Source organism: Scyliorhinus canicula, chromosome 1, assembly GCF_902713615.1.
Source record: "Scyliorhinus canicula chromosome 1, sScyCan1.1, whole genome shotgun sequence".
In the NCBI taxonomy this organism is placed as follows: domain Eukaryota; kingdom Metazoa; phylum Chordata; class Chondrichthyes; order Carcharhiniformes; family Scyliorhinidae; genus Scyliorhinus; species Scyliorhinus canicula.
The window spans coordinates 278203963-278219413 of NC_052146.1; the positions used below are offsets into that span (position 1 = coordinate 278203963).

Genomic DNA, 15451 nt, shown 5'->3' on the forward strand with positions numbered 1-15451 from the left:
ACTTCTATTTCTTATAACTTGCAATGTGGCAGGGCAAGGTTTGTGCATGTGAACCTCCAGGTCTCTGGTTATGCATCACTTCACATGTTTGCTTTAAATTTCGATTACCCTTTTCACTAGTTTGTCTTTCTGAATTCTGCTACTATCTTCCTCACTGTTTATTGCATTTCCAGAATTTGAAATTGTGCTATCTATACCCAAGTTGGGTCAATATATTTCAAAAATCGCTCGGCTCCCACTGTACTTCCCTCCAATTTAAACAACGGCCGTTGACCATTACACTCATCTTTGTCTTTTATACCTATTTACTATGTATTTTGCCATTGCCCATTTAATCCCACGAGCTTCAATTTTGCGAACAAGTTTATTTTGTGGTACTTTATTGATAATTATCTGGAAGTCCATATGTGCATCAACTTCATTATCTCCCTCTACTGTGTTATTTCGTTGAAGAATGTAGTCCGTTTTGTTAGACACAAATTTGCCTTTAACAAATCTGTGTCAGTTGTCATTAATTAATCTGTTTTTCCAAGTGAATTTTTGTTTTCTCAAGGATCTTTTCTCACCACAGAATTCAGACTGACTGGGATCTCATGCTGGTAGCCAGACAGTAAAAAAATAAGTTTTGTTTTATTTTGATGCCGGAGCATAAGGCCACTTTTTGTTGGAGCGAGTTGGTGATTCCTTGTTAGGTGTAGCTCTCTGGGAACATGTCATCTTGTCAAAAGTTGTTATTAACATGAGCAGTAGGTGCTTGCGCTCCTGTTTGGCCATCAAGTTGAAGGAAAGGTACGATTTAACTAATCTTCCTCGTCCGATGTTGATATGCACATTTCAATAAGGGTAATTTGTTAAGTTATGAGTGGCAACCAGTACCATGCCATGATCTATCCTGAGATTGATGAAACAATTTCTAGCTCTTCTTACACCCCATACTGGGTCATATGGCTACTCACTAAGTCATTGGAAACCGTTTATCTGTATAATTTGAAGTCTGAAGCATAGTTCCGACCAAGTGGCATTTGAATTGAATGATGTGTGCTGGTACTGGATTAAGTACAAGGTGGAAGAATTTGGATGTAGAAGTACGGAGGCTAATAACCCACACGTTTTGTAATTTGACATCTGGAGAAATTGCCGTTTTGGACAATTGGAAATGCTGTTAGAGAAGGCTTGGATATCCGAGGTCTGCAGCAAACTGGGAAATTTTGCATAACCAACACCCTGTCTGGAGAATTGGTCCCCCACTGTAACTTCTGGAGCTTTCCAGTCATGTATGTCGCCTTGGTCCGAATGTTCTTTTTTGTATTATCCATACTGGATTTTGTTTTAGCTCGCTTGTAGTTAAGCAGTACTATTTTGATTGTACATGTGATGCCATGCCATGGGTCTTAGATTGGAGAGGATACCGTGATATAGTAAGCCTGGTGGGAATTTAGCCATGCTGTTTTGAAAAATGAAACATTTGTAGCCAATTTATGTGCTACTTTGTATTATTATCTACCACTATGGTTTGTAACCTGTTTTATTTGAACAAGCTGATAGTAAACCTGTTGCATGGTTTAAAATTATGAAGTTTGATGGGGGTAAAGTAGTGAAGATGCTATCACTGTGGGGGAAAATTAGGAGCCATAAACATTAAGGTACCAATGAATGCACTAAGAAATTCAAGTGCGTGAAGAATGAATGGCATGGATGCTTTTACAGGAAAGCTAGATATGCACTTGAGGGAGAAAGTAACAGCATATTAGAACATAGAACAGCACAGAACAGGCCCTTCGGCCCTCTATGTTGTGCCGAGCAATGATCACCCTACTCAAACCCACGTATCCACCCTATACCCGTAACCCAACAACCCCCCCCCCCCCACCCCCTTAACCTTACTTTTTAGGACACTACGGGCAATTTAGCATGGCCAACCCACCTAACCCGCACATCTTTTGTACTTCTCGTAGGATTGTATGAAGAATAGTGGAAGGAGGCTCATGTGGAACATAAATTCCAGCAGAGATCAGTCAGGCCGAATGGCTAGTTTCTCTACTATAGGTTTAATGTAATTTTTTAAAATATAGACTCTCCATGCAATAGCAGTAAGTAAACTAAATTGCCCTTTCTGGAAACATTTATGACCTAAATATATCCTTGCCAAATTAGGTTTAGACAATTGCAAGTAGTAGTTGACCCCCACACTCATATTTTCTGATTGCAATTAGTTGTGCTTGTTATCTGTGTTTAACAATTTTTCAGATGAGATGTCAGATTGAATCCCCTTTTGTCCACTAATGGACATAAACGATCCCATGACACTATTTTGCAGAGGTTATTCCTGATGTGCCATTGTTTATCTTTCAATCATCATCACTTGAAATTAGTCGAACTACTGATCCTGGGAGTTTGCTATATGCAAATTAGCTGCCACGTTTTCTGCATTACAACAATGACTACACTTCAAAAGTACTTGATTATCTGTAAGGTGCTTTGGTACATCCCAAGGTCATGAAAAGTGCTTTAGAAATGCAAGTTCTCCATTTTATGGTGAGGAATTATATTCAAATATTGTTTTGACTTTTAATGATACATCAATTTTTAATTTTCTGAAGTATTCCCTTCATTGAAGCATTGTTTTAGCGTGGCAACTTGCATCTTGATTTTTATTTTAAAAATGATTTAGTGACCATTTAGGTATTCATTTAAAAGTGACTTATTTTTAAATTGGAAAAACAAATTTATTTGGAATATAATGTATTCAGGATCAGTGTGAAACTTCTGGTACAGTTGCTCATTTAACCGTTCTGCTATTTGTAGTAGCCTATTGGCAACAAGGTGAAAACGTCTGCAGAATTGGTATTCTGAAAGCGAAATTGTTGAATAAGTATCTTGAACACTTGTGATTTTAACTGGTGTAGTTAATGTTTAAAAGTTGGGAATTAGTTAAGAAAGATATGGCACATTTTCTTGGGTTGACAGTTTAGCATGAGTCAGAATGCAGATGTAGTGCAATACAAAGTGTGTCTTCTTTGAAAGAACAAATTGTTTTGACCAGATTGTATTCTAACCAAGTTTGTAATACTGTTCAATTTCTGGAAATATATTCCAAAGTTGTGCCTCATTTTGAAACAATCTTCAGGTAACTACTGTTCAACGTGAACTAAATTTAATTATTGGAGTCTATAATGGCAGTGTAGGAATTTGATTTTGGATGTGCAGGTAAGTGACATGGTCCCAGAAATCTTGTAAATTTTCTGTTCATTGACTATTATGCTCACTTGCTGTTTTGTCCATCCATTCCTTTTTTTCCTTCTCTCACTCGTTTTGTTTTTCTTTTTCCTTCTTTCTCGTGCTTCTCTCTTTCATTTGCTAATTCTTGTGCGTATTGTTTGAAAATTATTTGTTGGTGTGCTGCTAAAGTATTTTACAGAAATTAGTTTTATATTTATTTGTTAGAAAAGGTACTTGTGGGAAATGTTTAAATTAAAAACATTCTTGCCTGAAGTGAAAATGATAAACGTTAAATTGTTTCTTTTCCAAGACCCAAGGTTTACCTCAAGGTGTGCCTTGCTGATCATCTGTGAATTCTATTTGCAAAATTCTCTACAGTGAATAAGACAGACCCTGACTTCTCCAGCAATGCTGTTGATGTATGATGCTTCTGTGTACTAACATACTGAAGCACACCAGCATGGAAATATCCAAATAAGTGTCAGTTGATGGGGAAAATCCTTGATGAATTTGGAAAATATTAAAATTGGAGGGCAAATTGGGCCTTCGATCAGTTGGACTTTTTGTGAGGAATCATTCCTTAATCATTTTCTCTTTTGTCGTGCTCACCTTGGGGGGTCACCTTGTGGCAGTGACTGGCTTTTTCCACCAACCCACATCCCTGTTCCCAAAATCATAGCTCAGTTGAATAAGATCTGTAAATTAGAATGGGGAAACAGGATGCATGTTCTTTGAGCACAACAGTGGTTCTTTACTTTCTACTCTAAGGCAGTGTAAGGACCTTAATTTCATTTAATGGGGATATTTTTACGTCAACATATTTCCAGAAAAAAACATTTTTGAACTGGTTTAGAATTTTATGACGTAGTTTCTCCAACAATGAGATTGCAGAAACGGATCGAAATAAAAACATTTTTCTATATTGCCTAACTAACTGGGCATTCGTTTTCAGGTTTTGCTTTTTAAAATAAAATTTGCTTTTGGCAAGTGCAGTTAGGAGTTTATCACCTCCCTGAAATTAGTTTTTGTAATCTGTGATAGAAATGCTGGGAATGTATGGCTAGTTCAATGTAAGAACTAGATGGAAGCATGCTTATGATTTGGGTGGAAAGAGTCAGGACACATGCTGAATAATTTGTATATGCCCAATATCTTTTTAGATTTTCAAAATAACTTTTTTTTTCTTTGCTTTTGGTTTCAAATGTTTGAACTGAACTGTAACCAGTCAGAGTAATAGGATTTCTGACAGCAGATTATGTTCCATACAATTAGCCTCTTGAGCAGCAGACATCTGTTGCCTTGATGCTCATTGAATACTGGACCTTTACTATAATTTATCTTCCAGCAGACTTGCACGGTGTCCCCAAATTTGTTTAGAGTGGAGGCCTTTTAAGGGCATCTCCCAGCTATCATCCAGTGAATGAATCACTTTCACACCATTTACCTTCAACAAATGTTTGCCTTAGCAGTGGAGCTCTTCAATTGGAGACCACAAAGTGAACAGAGTTGCAGGAATTAATCATTTGGGCATATTTCCCTGAAAATTACACCTGTGCATATTAATTTTTAGGTACAATATTTCCTTAAATAGTTATCTTTTCTTTCCAGTGTTAAGAACTGCACATCCCTTTACGGTGTATAACCTACAAGGGATTGGAAAGATTAAGTGAGCTGTTACTTATTAGCGCTGTTATGTTTTCTTGTTTGTAGGACACACAATAATCTTTGGCTGCCAGAGATGTTGGCCCAGCTGAGCCCGCACTTCACAAAAGCCCATGACATGCTGGAAGTGGAAAAAAATGCTATTCTCGGTAAAAAATAAATTATTCAAGAAAGCCCTATATTAATTTTTGAACTTTAACCTCTTAATCTAATGGTATATTTAGCCTGTACATACTAAATCAAAAAACAAAACACTGACTTGGTTTGCTGGTGGTTCAGCAAGCTGCTCAGTTTGCTGTAAGAATAGTTCATTTAATTTAAGCATCTACCATTTCCAGTTTGATACGACTTCTCAACTTCATCCCCATTCAAAATTGAAACCATTCAGAAATACTCAACCATTCAATACTCAATCATTCATTACATATCTTTTTGACATATAATTGCTACTTTGTGCACCCAAATGGCCTGAAGACTTGTGTAGATTTAAACACACATTTTGTCTGTTTCATAAATGCTTTAGTGAAATGGACATATTTTATTTCCCAAGTAGCACTTTCCCTCAGATTTTGAAGTCTCTGGATTTAACTTGCTTTAGACCTATTGCTGCTACATTACTACAAAAATGGGTTTTTATTTAACAACTGTACATTTTTAAGGAGTTTGTAACTGTTATACACCACAGAAACTCTTTCTTGTTACATTCCATGCAGGAATTCCACAGCCTCTGCTTGATCATGCTGATGCTCCAGTGTACAAATCTGTGTTGGAACGAATGCAAGGCTTCTTCTGTACTTTGTATGACAATTGGTAGGAAGTTATTTTGTCAGTACTTTAAAAAGTTGTATTCAATGGCTAACATGTTTTGAAAGCCAAAATGGTGTCTGTGCATGGTGTAGAACATGGGACAAAGGAAATTGATGATTATGTTGCTTTCGTGATTACACCATACCAAGTCATAAACCTGCACATATGTTGTTCTGGTGCTTGTTTTTACATGCACAGTTTCTTTAGTTGTATTACTGTATACTATGTAATACAAGCAGAAAACTTTGTTAACTGAAGTGTCAGGACACTTTTGTCTCCTGCCAATAGTCAACTTTTTTGTATGTGTGTGATGAGGTATACTTGTATTGTCTGCCAGCAGCCCTCTAGTGCTTTGCTTATTATCTGGGGTAGGCTGTATGTGAAGTTGAGGCCACAGTCAGAACAACTATGATCTTAGTGAATGGCAGAGCAGGCTCCAGGGGCCAAATGGCCTACCCCTGATCCTAATTTGTATGTTCGTAAGTATACACCAGGTGGGTGAGAGTTGTTGGGTTATTTGGCTATTGAGGGTAACATGACAGCAATCTTGCCAGATGTATTTTCTCCCTTCATATTTTTGACGAATAATTAAATGTTACGCAATCATTGCAAACTTGGCATGAGATTTAATCACTATCTTTTCCATTTGTTTAGCTCAAAAACTCACCATGTGTTTACAAGCTTAAACCATTTGTGAACTTTTTTCCTATAATTTGATTTTCATAATGTTTCTAACTTGAATTCTTGGATTTAAAAATATTACATTCCTTTAAATTTTTTCTTTGAATAGTTTCCACATCCTTGGGAATGCAGGACCAAGTATGCTTCAAGATTTTTTCGACATAGCCAATTTTGCAGAATCTGTAATAAATTCAGCCTTTGTGAACCTGGAGAATATTCCTGACTACAGGCTCCGTCCAGTGTTACATATCCTTTTACTTTCCAATGGTCACCAAAACTGGAATGAAAAACTAAATAGAATAAAATTGGTCTGCACGTGGTATGAATTCAAATGTGAAAAGGCTGCTCCCCGTCCCGTCCCCCCGCCGGCATTTGAATTTGTGACACATGGGTGCCTGCAATTTACATTTGGACTGTACTGTAGACCGTTGCAATTTTATAGATTTATATGTGGGGGAGGAGGGGTGCAAATGTGGTGGAGAGAGTGAGTTTTTTGGTAGTTAACCTGTTCAAAGTATCTTATCACTCTGAAAAATGTATAATTGGAAGCATAGTAAGAATTTTCTACAGTTTATATTATTAGTTGTATAAATGCAACAAATTTGTTAATAATTACTTTGATTTGTCACAAAAGTCCAATATTAAACCTCTGCTAGATATTTTTCCTCATTGTATGACGTTACGAATGGATGTAATGTTCTGAAACTGTATGTCTGTACATGTGTTGGTGCAGTTGTGAGTTGATAATTGAATTTTGGAGCCTCAGTTAGTCAAATCCATTGGATCCATTTGTGTTATATTTGAGTAATTAGATATATTTTGTCTTGCTGCACAGAACTGAATTAATTTATTAAGGTATTCAAAATCATGACTAATCTGCAGAGTAGAAAAATAGACACTTTTCTATTTTTTTGCTGTTCACATCGGTTAAGCTTGGGGTGAAACGACTAAAGGTACAGCAAAAATGGTTATGGTTGACTGAGAATGGAAATTCGTGATGTGGTGCAATATGTAGCATGGTGTGACATTGAGTTCTGACAGAAGTTTAGCCACTACATTTCCCCAGCAAAATCTCTTACAGTAGAATAGTGGCTATGTCCTTGATGGCCTGGAGGAAGAGAATTCTGAGTTATTCCTGGCTTGCATGTTGGGTTTTTTATTTTGTTATGACGCAAACAAAAGTGGAAGCTATTTACTTAACTCATACGTACGTGTATTTGTGAAGCCTTTGGTCCAGTCTTGCCCACCTGAACATTATGAATCTGTGCTGTGCCCAATTCTTGGACCCCTGTTCTCCTACCTACTGCAGGTAAGTAGTAAATAAAATCTGACGGATAATTTTTTAGCCATTGATAAATTATTCTGCAATACCCTAGATTTTGGAGGTTTTCTCTTCTGATGGGGTTACATTTTAAATATTTTGTGGATTCTTTTTCTGATAGTCGTGAGTCAGAGAACAACAATGTAACGTAGAAAAGTAAGTTTTGTGCCGTTTCCTGTAATCTTTCATAGAATTTACAGTGCAGAATGAGGCCATTCGGCCCATCAAGTCTGCACTGGCTCTTAGAAAGAGCACCCTACTCAAGCCCACACCCCCACCCTATAACCCAGTAACCCCACCCAACACTAAGGGCAATTTAGCATGGCCAATCCACCTAACCTGCACATATTTGGACTGTGGGAGGAAACCGGAGTACCCGGGGAAAACCCACGCACACACGGGGAGAACGTGCAGACTCTGCACAGACAGTGACCCAAGCCGGGAATCGAACCTGGGTCCCTGGAGCTGTGAAGCAATTGTGCTAACCACTATGCTACCATGCTGCCCTAATCTTTTAAGTCGGAGATAGCAAGTTGGAATGCTCTGGCAAGAACTGTACCTCAGGTAGACTAAGCAACCATTGAATTATAGAATTCTTACAGTGCAGAAGGAGGCCATTCAACCCATCAAGTATGCACTGAACCGCTAAAGAGTACCCCACCTAGGCCTACTCCCCCCCCCCCCCCCCCCCCCTATCCTTTACCCCACCTAACCTGCACATCCCTGAACACTAAGGGACAATTTAGCATGGCTAGTCCACCTCACCTGTACTACTTGGGACTGTGGGAGGAAACCAGAGCACACTGAGGAAACTGCCACAGCCACTGGGAGAAATTGCAATCTCCACAGTCACCTGTTGAGAATTGAACCCGGGTCCCTGGCACTGTGAAGCAGCAGTGCCAATCATGCTGCCCCAGAAAGCTATGTAGAGATTTGTGATCTAAATTCAATTGGAATGAAGGAAATTGGAAATTCTGGGCAACGGTATCAGTCAAGACCCAATTTGCTCTCCGATTTTAATATTTTCCAATTCATCAAGGATTTTCCCATCAACTGACACTTGATTTGGATCTTTCCACACTGGGGTGCTTCAGTACGTTAGTACACAGAAGCATCATGTATCAAAAGCATTGCTGCAGAAGTCAGGCATCTGTCTTATTCACCGCAGATAATTTTGCTAATAGAATTCATAGATCAGTAAGACACACCTTGAGGTTAAAATTTGGGTCTTGGGAGAAGAAACAATTTAACATTATCATTTTCACTTCAGGCAAGAATGTTTTTAATTCAAACATTTCTAAATAACCCTTCATTCCCATCAAATACCTTCTAACCAATAAACACAGCAATCATACTTCTGTAAAACATCTTAGCAGCACACCAACAACATTTTCAAACAATTGGCAAATAAAAGAGAAGCATGAGAAGGGGGGGGGAAAGAAAAACAAAACTAGTGAGCGAAGGAATGGATGGAGAAAACAGTAAGTGAGCATAATAATCCAGAAAGATCCCACCCTCCCGGCTGGGTCACTGTCTGTGTGGAGTCTGCACGTCCTCCCCCTGTGTGCGTGGGTTTCCTCCGGGTGCTCCGGTTTCCTCCCACAGTCCAAAGATGTGCGGGTTAGGTGGATTGGCCATGCTAAATTGCCCGTAGTGTCCTAATAAAAGTAAGGTTAAGGGGGGGTTGTTGGGTTACGGGTATAGGGTGGATACGTGGGTTTGAGTAGGGAGATCATGGCTCGGCACAACATTGAGGGCCGAAGGGCCTGTTCTGTGCTGTACTGTTCTATGTTCTATGTTCTAAAATGTCAGTTAATGGGAAAACACTTGTTGAACTGGAAAATATTAAAATGGGAGGGCAAATTGGACTTAAAAAAAATAAAAAAATTTAGAGTACCCAATTATTTTTTTCCAATTAAGGGGCAATTTGCATGAACAATCCAACTACCCTGCATATCTTTTATGTTGTGTGTGAAACCCATGCACACATGGGGAGAATGTGCAAACTCAACACAGACAGTGAGCCGGAATCGAACCGGGCACCTCAGCGCTGTGAGGCAACAGTGCTAACCACAATGCCACTCTGCTGCCCCTGCAAATTGGACTATTAACCTGCCTATTTTCTCCATATTATGATTGAAGTGTTGTTTCTAACATTTTCTGTTGTTTCAAAATACAGTATCTAATATTCCTGCAATCAATGCAATGTAGGAAAAATGCTATGAAACTCCAAGAGCAGCAGAGAACTGTGATTGTCTCTTAAATTGATGCCTTGGACCAGTTGGCTGAAATTAATCCAGATATACCTGAAACAATCTTGAAAAGTTTTGATTAAACAAAATGTTCAAAAGTTGCAGACTTTAAAACACTTAAATACATGGTGCTTAAAACATCCAGATAAATGTTGTCTTTTTGTCAGTATATTGAAACTAGTTTATTGATGAATAGTATTGTTTAGAATTCAAATTTCAGAACTTGCTCACCTGTCAGTATAATATGTAACACCATTGTTTGCCTGGCAGAGACTAAGTGCCAAGTGGGTTGTCATCAATCAGAGAGGCCTGTTGGAGTAAGTGTCAAATTTTCTGGTCATAGTTTTAGATTTTGAGACTATTGCTTAAATATAACACAAAAAAGTATTTTATTTGAATGGGATTGTCTGTTAAATAGAGATTATAGTTTACTTGGATATGCAGGGATACAAATGTTGGGACCAATGATGGTTTACTTTTTATTAACAAAATTGCATGTTACACAATTTTGCCTCCCATTTCTTTTACTTAAAAAAAAAAAAATCTAATTCCATCTTCTCACCAAATCAAACAAATTTGTGTTAGTGTACCGTCTATCATTTGATTTATGCATTTCCTGGTGCAACTTTCCTCCATGACAGCATACCCCTGAATTAGAATATCGTGCCTTCAAAATCAATTTGAGGTTTAAACACACAATTTAGGTTGCCAATTTAGTACAGTACTGAGGAAATGCTCCATTGTCTTCTGCATGTCTTTCAAATTTTAAACTTAAAGACTCAAAAAGTTCCCATGGGATTTCATGGTCACCCATGTCTCTGCCCATGATTGCCAAAAGGAAATTATTTTTGCATTTATCCCATTGTGGCTTTGGTGTGCACAAATTGTGATTCCCTTTGTTAAAACAGTGACTATACTTTGGTTATGAGTGTGTTTTACCCTCAAAGCACTGAAAGTCACTTCTGCTTTCCATTTAACTTTTCTTTAAAATTTAGAGTACCCTATTCATTTTATTCAATTAAGGGGCAATTTGCACAGCCAATCCACCTACCCTGCACATCTTTGGGTTCTGGGGGCGAAACCCATGCAAACTCCACACGGACAGTGACCCAGAGCCGGGATCGAACCTGGGACCTCGGCGCCATGAGGCAGCAATGCTAACTACTGCGCCACCATGCTGCCGTACTTTCTATTTAACTTGTATCATTTGATTTATGCATTTCCTGGTGCAACTTTCCTCCATGACAGCATACCCCTGAATTAGAATATCGTGCCTTCAAAATCCATTTGAGGTTTAAACATAAAATGCATTACCATTTTATGTCCCGAGTGCCTTCTACATTAAAGATAGTTTAAGCTTGTGGAGAATTTAATTTCCAAATTAATTGTAGAACTCTGTGCTGTTAATGATGCCCTAATTGTGGAAGCCATGATATGGAGATGCCGGCGTTGGACTGGGGTGGGCACAGTAAGAAGCCTGACAACACCAGGTTAAAGTCCCAACAGGTTTATTTGGAATCATGAGCTTTTGGACTTTCACAGCTTTTTAACCTGTGAATATCCCCCTCTCCAGTCGCCCTGTCTGGACCCATAAAGACTTAATTACTTGCAAAGACTCTCATTCAAAGTATCATCCAGCATCATTGGCTTTGTTTATATATGCTGTGTTGTGTAACCTACCTCTCCACTCACTTTTAAAAAAATTTTTAGTGTACCCAATTATTTTTTCCAATTAAGGGGCAATTTAACGTGGCCAATCCACCTAACCTGCACATCTTTGGGTTGTGGGGGCGAAACCCACGCAGACACGGGGAGAATGTGCAAACTCCTCACGGACAGTGACCCAGGGCCGGGATTCGAACCCGGGTCCTCAGCGCCGTAGGCAGCAATGCTAACCACTGTGCCACCGTGCTGCCCTTCCTCTCCACTCACTTGATGAAGGAGCTACGCTCCAAAAGCTTGTGATTCCAAATAAACCTGTTGGACTTTAACCTAATGTTGTACAACTTTTTATGATTTGGGAAGGTGGATATATGGTGTGATGCCTTGAAGTAATATAAATTACTCTCCATCTGATCTTTGCAATGAGGATTACAATGGTGCACTTGCTTTTAGGGCTGAAAGTGGTGTTCCTGAGGAGAATCCAGAGTCGCAAGAAATGCTGGATGAGCAACTGACTCGCCTTCTCACCCGCGAATCAATTGATCTGATGAGTAAGGGATATGCTATTTGTATAATCAGTTATAGAAACAAATTACGTTTTATGAAGAAATAAAAGCTATGTGGCGAAATAAATTCCAGACAAGTTAATGTGGATCAGTGTGATGTGTGTTATCAATGTGAAATTTCCTTCAATGGTCAAATATTTATTTTAATTTAAAAAAAGGCTTTTCGTGAGCTGGAGTATGTAATTACATCTTGAATTCCACAGTGCATGGACAGCTAGAGGAGCAATAACTATTACCCGTGGGTGCTCAACAGTTATAGTAAAATCCAAAATTTTCTGGCTTTGAAAAAGAATGTTGCCCTTATTTAAAAAAAATAAATAAAAATAAATTCAGAGTGCCCAATTCATTTTTCCAATTAAAGAGCAATTTAGTGTGGCCAACCCACCGATTTGCATATCTTTGGGTTGTAGGGATGAGACCCACGCAGAGCCAGGGAGAATGTGCAAACCCCACACGGACAGTGACCCAGGACCGGGATTGTACCTGGGGCCTAGTCGCCATAAGGCACCAGTGACAGTTGTATATAATTGCTAGTAGGCAATTAATGGGCACTTTATATTGTCCATGTACAAAAAAGGAGAGAGGTCAGATTGTAGGTTGTTGATTGATTTTTTTTTTTTGTTGCTTTTTTTTAAAGCAACTTTCTTTTCTCCATCATCCAAACCTTTCCATTTGGTTTGTTTGTCATTTGCTTCCTTCTCTGCTGTTGCTATCTCGTCATTAAGGCATTTGGACTCGAAACATGATGCAGCTTGATGGATAAGTTGTTGCCATTTTGAATGATGAATAGCAAGACAGTCATTAATGTCAATGTTGATATGCTTCAAGGTAGCTTCAGAGTGTATTTGAAGTGTTTTCTTTGTCCTCCCTCGGAACATTGACCATTGACAAGTAACAGCACATAATTACCAGGCAATGACTCAGACGAGAGGATCTAACCAGTGCCCATGACATTCAATGTCATTACTGTTGCTGAATCACCCTCTATCAACATCCTTGGGGTTATCAATGATCAGGAACTGAACAGGCTAGCCACATAAATACTGTGGCTACCAAAGCAGGTCAAAGGATAGTAATCCTGAAACTCCTTAACAGCACCATCGATGTACCTACACCTCAGATACTGCAGCGTTTCAAGAAGGCAGCTCATCACCACCTTCTGAAGGGCCTTCTGAAGGGCATCTAGGGGTGGGCACCAAATGCTGTAATAAAAAAACCATTTGAGAGTTGTGAAAACAGGACCTAGTGGGGATATGCTTTTCAACCATCTGGACGCAGTGTCCAGTCCAATGTAGTGATTCTGCAGGAGTTTTGCCTGAATGCTTAGAAGGACACCAGTGATTTTCGGTGCTCTTCACATTGAATCTAGAGGATGCGTCTGAGATATTGCTGGCGGCATTTACACAATCCAGGTCACACTGCAGCACAGGAATGTGATGATTTTGTTGACTTTCAAAGGTCTTCGTTGTCAGATACTCCCTGTTGTAGCTTGTTGAAGGCGGAGTTCCCGCAGCCAAACCTGCTTTTGATCTCTTCATTAATTAAAAGGAGGCCTTTTGAGAGAGGTGGCTGCCAAGATATGAGAAGTGCTGAACATATTCCAGAGTGTCTCCTTCAACCTAAATAGGAGGCGCCATATTGATCTGTCCAGGTGTGGGTTAATACAAACTTTGCTTTGAACAAAGAAGAAAGAAAATTACAGCACAGGAACAGGCCCTGCAGCCCTCCAAGCCTGCACCGACCATGCTGCTTGTCTGAAACCCATGCAGACACAGGGAAAACGTACAAACTGCACATCGACAGTCACCCAAGGCAGTGAAACCCTCATGATGTATTTGCAGGATTTGGGCAGCACGGTAGCACAAGTGATTAGCACTGTGGCTTCACAGCGCCAGGGTTCCAGGTTCAATTCCCTGCTGGGTCACCGTCTATGCGGAGTCTGCACGTTCTGTGTGCGTGTGTTTCCTCCAGGTGCTCCAGTTTCCACCCACAGTCCAAATTTGTGCAGGTTAGGTGGGTTGGCCATGTTAAATTGCCCTTATTGACCAAAAAAGGTTTGGAGGGGTTATTGGGTTACAGGGATAGGGTGGAAGCGAGGGCTTAAGTGGGTCGGTGCAGACTCGATGAGCCGAATGGCCTCCTTCTGCACTCTATGTTCTATGATTGTGAGGCCGATTCTTGGACATCCAAATCTTTGAGGATAATACAGAGCCTTACAATTTACTGAGTTAAACGCTTGGCCAGGTTGAAGACTATAATGAAGAATTCATGATGTTCTTGATGTTTTTCTTGGATTTGTCTGCCAGCAAGACCATGTTAGAGATTCCTCTGGAAGTTGAACGCCACCCTGTCTCGAGGAGGTTTCCTCAGCCATAGGGTGTAGGCGATTCAAGCGAATGCATGTGGAGATTGTCTCTGCTATTACCAAGAGGGAAATACCATGACCGTTTCCACAGCATGATTTATCTCCCTTCTTGAAGATAGTTACAATTGTCAGTGAGGAGTTCTTTTTCCTCCCAAATCTGCAGGAGGAGTTCATAGAGTCTTGATGTAAGCATAAGCCAACCAGCTTTCAAGACCTCAGCTGGAATACCATTCAGGTTGCAGATGGTGTTTTTATCTGTTTGCTTATTGCAGCTCTCACATCGATGTGGTTTCTTTCACTCATGCATTCTACCACAGGATATTGGGGGATAGCCTGGAGAATATCGGCAGCCCCTATGGCTTCATGGTTCAGGAGTTAAAAATGCTTTTTTAAACGTTGAATATATGAAAGACTTGAATATAGTTGTTATAATTAAGCATTGTGGCCCCTAATGCTCCCTATCTACCAGCACGCGTGGTAACTTTCAAATGGTAAATGAACCGTAAAGACTATTTCTAAATATTTACACTCTTTATTCCTCTATTGCAGCTGTGTGCTGTTGTGTTAAGAAGGGCCCCGAGTCGATATCGGGTGAAATGGATGGTAAGTAATCTAGCATTTTTTTCAGATTTATGTAATAATTGGGATTTTATTTGAAATGTGTTTTTTAAAAATAAATTTAGAGTACCAAATTCATTTTCTTTCCAATTAAGGGCCAATCCATGGCCTACCCTACACATTTTTGGATTGTGGGGCCGAAACCCAAGGAAACACAGGGAGAATGTGCAAACTCCACACAGACAGTGACCCAGAGCTGGGATCGAACCTGGGACCTCGGCGCAATGAGGCAGCGGTGCTATCCACTGCGCCACCGTGATTACCTTATTTGAAATGTTAAAGAATTTTTTATGATCAA

General features: G+C 39.5%; 1 protein-coding gene across 4 annotated transcripts in view; it reads left to right on the plus strand.

The window, feature by feature from the left end:
* LOC119974718 (exportin-5) overlaps window positions 1–15451 on the plus strand; it is a 154899-nt gene that overhangs the window by 117831 nt on the left and 21617 nt on the right. For all 4 annotated transcript variants that reach the window (XM_038813871.1, XM_038813881.1, XM_038813892.1 and 1 more), the window contains exons 21-27: window positions 4930–5030; window positions 5595–5691; window positions 6479–6615; window positions 7581–7678; window positions 10213–10259; window positions 12058–12155; window positions 15085–15138. In XM_038813871.1, coding sequence (XP_038669799.1) covers window positions 4930–5030; window positions 5595–5691; window positions 6479–6615; window positions 7581–7678; window positions 10213–10259; window positions 12058–12155; window positions 15085–15138 — 632 coding nt within the window. The remainder of the gene's footprint in view (window positions 1–4929; window positions 5031–5594; window positions 5692–6478; window positions 6616–7580; window positions 7679–10212; window positions 10260–12057; window positions 12156–15084; window positions 15139–15451) is intronic.